Consider the following 4,790-nt stretch of genomic DNA (forward strand, 5'->3'; position numbering starts at 1 on the left):
TTGCAGAGAGGAGGTCTTGCTATGTTGGCCAGGGTGGTCTTGAACTCCTGGCCTCAAGCGATCCTGCCGCCTCGGCCTCCCACAGTGCTGGGATTACTGGCGTGAGCCAACCCGCCTGGCCGACGAGGTCTTCCATTTCTTTTCCAAGAAGCCTGGCCGCAGCCCCCGCCTGCATTCTCGCAGCCTCAGAGCAGCGGGACCCCGCCCCCTCCTCCACGGTCCGGGCACCCGCAGATTCCGGGGCCTCGGCGGCCACGCCCCCTCCCTTCCGCTTCCTGTTTCTCTCCAGTCATTCGGCTCAGTACCCCGGTTCCGGCGCTGCCGGGTCTCGGTTCGGGTTCGTTGCCCCGGTGCCGGGACCGGGCCGGTCTCTCCGGCCGCCCCAGCCGGGCGCAGCAGCCGGAGGTGTCGGGACCCTCTGGCCGCACCCTAGCGGGCCCCGCCGGCGGTCGGCCTCCGGTCCGGGCTCCCAGTCGCGCCGTCCTCGCCGCCCCATGGAGTCCCAGTGCGACTACTCGATGTACTTCCCGGCCGTGCCGCTGCCGCCGCGCGCGGAGCTGGCAGGGGATCCGGGCCGGTACCGGGCGCTGCCCCGGCGCAACCATCTGTACTTGGGGGAGACTGTCCGCTTTCTGCTGGTGTTGCGCTGCCGGGGCGGTGCGGGGTCCGGCACCGGGGGCGGCCCGGGCTTGGGCTCCAGAGGAGCCTGGGCAGAACTGGCAACTGCCCTGGCCGCCCTGGCCTCGGTCAGCGCCGGAGGCGGGATGCCGGGGGGCGGCGGCGCCGGCGACCAGGATTCGGAGCCCCCAGGGGGAGGGGATCCTGGGGGTGGGGGTTTGTTCCGAGGCTGCAGCCCCCTTCTCACCCACGGCCCGGGCCCTGCTACCTCAGGGGGAGCGACCACGGTGAGGAGCTTTGGGGGACCCGGCACAGGACGGAGGGGCGGTTTGCTGGGGGCCTGAGGCAGGAGGCAGATGACCTGCCGGTCTTAAAGGGAAAGGCTGCAGGCTGCCTCTGACTTGCTCCTGACCTCTTCACCCCTTTCCCAACCCCAGCTGCCTGTGGAGGAACCGATTGTGTCCACAGATGAGGTCATCTTCCCACTCACCGTTTCACTGGATAGACTGCCCCCAGGGACACCTAAGGCCAAGGTAAGATGAGCAAGAGTGGACCTATTGTCCTAATTCAGACACCTTTTCCGGGCTCAGCCGTCTGTCTTTCCTCTTGACAGATTGTAGTGACTGTGTGGAAGCGGGAGGTTGAGGCACCAGAGGTCAGAGATCAAGGCTACCTGCGATTGCTGCAGACCCGATCTCCTGGGGAGACATTCCGGGGCGAGCAGAGCGCTTTCAAGGCCCAAGGTGGGCAGGGCAGCGCAGAAGCAAAGGGCTAGAGTCTGGGAATTGGGGGACAGAGGGGAGGGGTCACACTGGAAAGTGGCTAATGGGCTCTGAGAAGAGGAAGGTGAGAATTCTGGGTTGGAGGTGAGGTCAGCCTCCAGACCATCACTTCTTGCCCCCACCCCCTCCCGCAGTGAGCACGCTGCTGACTCTGCTGCCCCCTCCGGTTCTGAGATGCCGGCAGTTCACTGTGGCTGGAAAACACTTGACCGTGCTCAAGGGTAAGCAGGGCTGCCGGCTCCAGCCTCCGGGAGCAACAAGGGAACTGATTGGATGCAGTTCCTCTGGGCAGGCTGGTGGGGTAGGTCCGGTTTTTTCTGGGTAAAGGTGGGGCCTGAGGGGTCCAGCTATTCTGAGCCAAGCTGGTCCTCTCCCACAGTGCTGAACAGCTCCTCTCAGGAGGAAATCTCCATCTGGGATATCAGAATCCTCCCCAACTTCAACGCCAGTTATCTACCTGTCATGCCCGATGGCTCTGTGCTGCTGGTGGACAATGTCTGGTGAGGTCCTGGGAGGGGCGAGGCTGTGAAGTGGTGGGGATGGCTTCAGGGGCTGAGCTCTGGCATGGGGAGACCATGCCTTGTCCTCTTTTCTGAGCTAGTCACCAGTCTGGGGAAGTCTCCATGGGCTCCTTCTGCCGCCTACCCGGGACCTCTGGCTGCTTCCCCTGCCTGCTGAATGCCCTGGAGGAACACAACTTCCTGTTTCAGCTGAGAGGGGGTGAGCAGCCCCCTCCAGGGGCCAAGGAGGTGAGCATAAGGGGCTGGTGTGTTAAAAGAAAAGTGATAAGGCAGTGGGAGGGAAAGACCAGGCAGCTGACTCAAGATGGGAGGGGCACTCTTAATACCTGTGCCAACCCCCTTTGTTCCTCCTGCAGGGCCTGGAAGTTCCCCTGATTGCTGTGGTTCAGTGGTCCACCCCAAAGCTGCCCTTCACTCAGAGCATCTACACCCACTACCGGTGAGTGTGGATCCTGGAGGAATCGTGGCGTTCGCCTTTGTGGCCTGACACACACAGCCAGCATCCCTCTCTCACCACTCCTAGCCTGCCCAGTGTCCGCCTGGACCGCCCGTGTTTTGTGATGACCGCTTCTTGTAAGTCTCCTGTTCGGACCTACGAGCGTTTCACTGTCACCTACACGCTGCTTAACAATCTCCAAGACTTCCTTGCTGTGAGGCTCGTGTGGACCCCGGAGCATGCACAGGCTGGTAGGTCAGCTGCCAGGTAGGAATCTGGTCCCCAGGGAGAGGAAGAGAAAGGAAAAAGTCAGGGAGGCAGGACAGTGAAAACAGCCAAATTTGGTGCCAGCCCCATCACAGGAGGCGACTTGTGGCAGGTGGCTTCCGCCCTGTACCTGGGTGGTCTCCCCAGTGTCCTAGATGGAGAGTTTAGAGAGGCAGTGGGGCAGAGTGACTTCCAGGGCATAGACACTGAAGCTGCACTCGCTGGTGTGAACTCTACTTCTCTCCTTTACTAGCTGTGTGACCTTGAATAAGTTACTTAACCTCTCTGGGCCTCAGAGTCCTCACCTTTAAAATAGAGCAACTCATATCTGATGGGGCTGTCATGCAGATACTGAGTTAATATACGTGACGTGCCTTGCACACAGTACGTATTAGCCGTTGTTATCTACAACATGCACAAAAGATAACGTTTGCTCAGTTTACTCCACAGAGTGGCTTTGAGAATCAGATGAGACTGTGCTGGCGAAGGCCCTGTGGGAATGAGGAACGCTGTAGTGTTTGCTGGTCCCTGTTTCTGCCCCCAGGAAAGCAGCTGTGTGAGGAGGAGCGCCGGGCCATGCAGGCTGCCCTGGACTCCGTCGTCTGCCACACACCCCTCAACAACCTTGGCTTTTCCCGGAAGGGCAGCGCGCTCACCTTCAGTGTGGCCTTCCAGGCTCTGAGGACGGGGCTCTTCGAGGTGGGCTGGGGAGGGTCTGGGCTGAGTGCTGAGTGATGCAGAATGCTGGGGTGGACGGAGGCAGGACCCTTAGATTTTGGGGATGAAATAAAAAGCTGGGCAGAGGGAAGGTGGGATTTAGATTTGACATCAGTCTGTCACGTGGGGAAGACCATTTGGAAGGAGGCCTGGGCCCTGGAAGCCGAGCTGGCATGCTGACCTGCGTCTCCCCCCAGCTAAGCCAGCACATGAAACTGAAGCTGCAGTTCACCGCCAGCGTGTCCCACCCTCCACCCGAGGCCCGACCCCTCTCCCGCAAGAGCAGCCCCAGCAGCCCTGCTGTCCGGGACTTGGTGGAGAGGCATCAGGCTAGCCTGGGCCGCTCCCAGTCCTTCTCCCACCAGCAGCCTTCCCGAAGCCACCTCATGAGGTACAGAACCAGGGGGCGTGGCATGGGACCGGGTAGAGGATGGGAGCAGGGAGGGTGCCCGGTCTAACCAGCGCCCACAGCCTCTGCCTTCCCCCAGGTCGGGCAGTGTGATGGAGCGCAGAGCCATCACGCCCCCTGTGGCCTCTCCTGTTGGCCGCCCCCTCTACCTGCCCCCGGACAAGGCTGTGTTGTCTCTGGACAAGATTGCCAAGCGCGAGTGCAAGGTCCTGGTGGTGGAACCCGTCAAGTAGCACCGTGCCAGCTCTGTTCCCTCTTACACTCCAGAGACCCAACGCCCCCAGAGGGGATCCCTGCTCCCGGGCTGTGCCTCCCCTGGGATGCCTCCCAGACGGGGGTGAAGAGGCCTGGCAGAGCTGCCTGTCTGTGTCTGCTGATGAAGGATGGGGAAAGAAGCTGTGAAGTGGGCGGGCATGGCTGGGACTAAGCCACCAGTATTCCCCGAGTTCCTGTGTGGGGGGGCTGGCCCCACCCCTAGGCCAGGGCAAGGGTTCCCAGAGCTCCCTTGCCCCCGGCCCTTTACCCTGGTTCTGAGTTTACAAAGTCTCTTCCTCATTCCTGTTGAGTTCTTTCCCACCTCTGACATTCCCTCCCTCCCTCCCGCAGGGCTGAGATTAGAGGGTGGTGATGGCTAAGGGCCCCTGACAGTGACCTTCCTGTCTCAGGGGTTGGGGACAGGGCCAGGTAGCCTCCTGCCCCTTATGTTTACGTTTGCAGCCTGAAGCACTTTAATTTTTTTTTTTTTGGTCTGTTCCTGTAACTTATTTTCCAACTATTGCTTCCAACTGAAATAAGACTATTAAATGCCTGTTCAGGAGGGAGAAGGATGACTAGTTTGTGTTCTGATGGGAAGAGCAGAGGTCGCCAGGGCTCAGGGTGACTCCCTTCCCCTCCAGCTTTTTCTGCTTCCCAGTTTTATAGCACACAGAGGTGGCCCTGCCGCACCCAACTTGGGCTAAGGTGCATGACTTTCTCCCCAGAAGGTGGAAGACAGACATGGGGTGTAACCATTCCGACACCAAACACACATGTCCCTGGGC

The 4,790-nt window shown here is 60.6% G+C and overlaps 1 protein-coding gene across 2 annotated transcripts; it reads left to right on the plus strand.

Moving 5' to 3' along the window:
• The first annotated feature begins 265 nt into the window (after nucleotides 1–265).
• On the plus strand, nucleotides 266–4,580 carry TRAPPC14 (trafficking protein particle complex subunit 14). Of its 2 annotated transcripts, none has more exons than XM_055393088.2 (11): nucleotides 266–905; nucleotides 1,056–1,151; nucleotides 1,232–1,361; nucleotides 1,535–1,621; nucleotides 1,780–1,900; nucleotides 2,002–2,149; nucleotides 2,278–2,360; nucleotides 2,445–2,608; nucleotides 3,169–3,323; nucleotides 3,539–3,732; nucleotides 3,813–3,985. In XM_055393088.2, the coding sequence occupies exons 1-11, from the start codon at nucleotides 495–497 to the stop codon at nucleotides 3,841–3,843; spliced, it is 1,620 nt and encodes a 539-aa protein (XP_055249063.1). In that variant the 5' UTR covers nucleotides 266–494; the 3' UTR covers nucleotides 3,844–3,985. The 2 variants fall into 2 exon arrangements, with proteins under 2 accessions (XP_055249063.1, XP_030868796.1); XM_031012936.3 differs by having other exon boundaries at nucleotides 267–905; nucleotides 3,830–4,580.
• Nucleotides 4,581–4,790: the final 210 nt, after the last annotated feature.

The sequence above is a fragment of the Gorilla gorilla genome, chromosome 6 (assembly GCF_029281585.2).
Source record: "Gorilla gorilla gorilla isolate KB3781 chromosome 6, NHGRI_mGorGor1-v2.1_pri, whole genome shotgun sequence".
NCBI classification, from domain to species: domain Eukaryota; kingdom Metazoa; phylum Chordata; class Mammalia; order Primates; family Hominidae; genus Gorilla; species Gorilla gorilla.

Excerpts from the sequence above, each read along its gene's own strand:
- TRAPPC14 (XM_031012936.3), top strand. The coding sequence starts at position 495 with ATGGAGTCCCAGTGCGACTACTCGATGTACTTCCCGGCCGTGCCGCTG. Across the intron at positions 1,362-1,534 it reads GAGCGCTTTCAAGGCCCAAG|TGAGCACGCTGCTGACTCTG; the intron begins GTGGGCAGGGCA and ends CCCCTCCCGCAG. Across the intron at positions 1,622-1,779 it reads ACACTTGACCGTGCTCAAGG|TGCTGAACAGCTCCTCTCAG; the intron begins GTAAGCAGGGCT and ends CCTCTCCCACAG.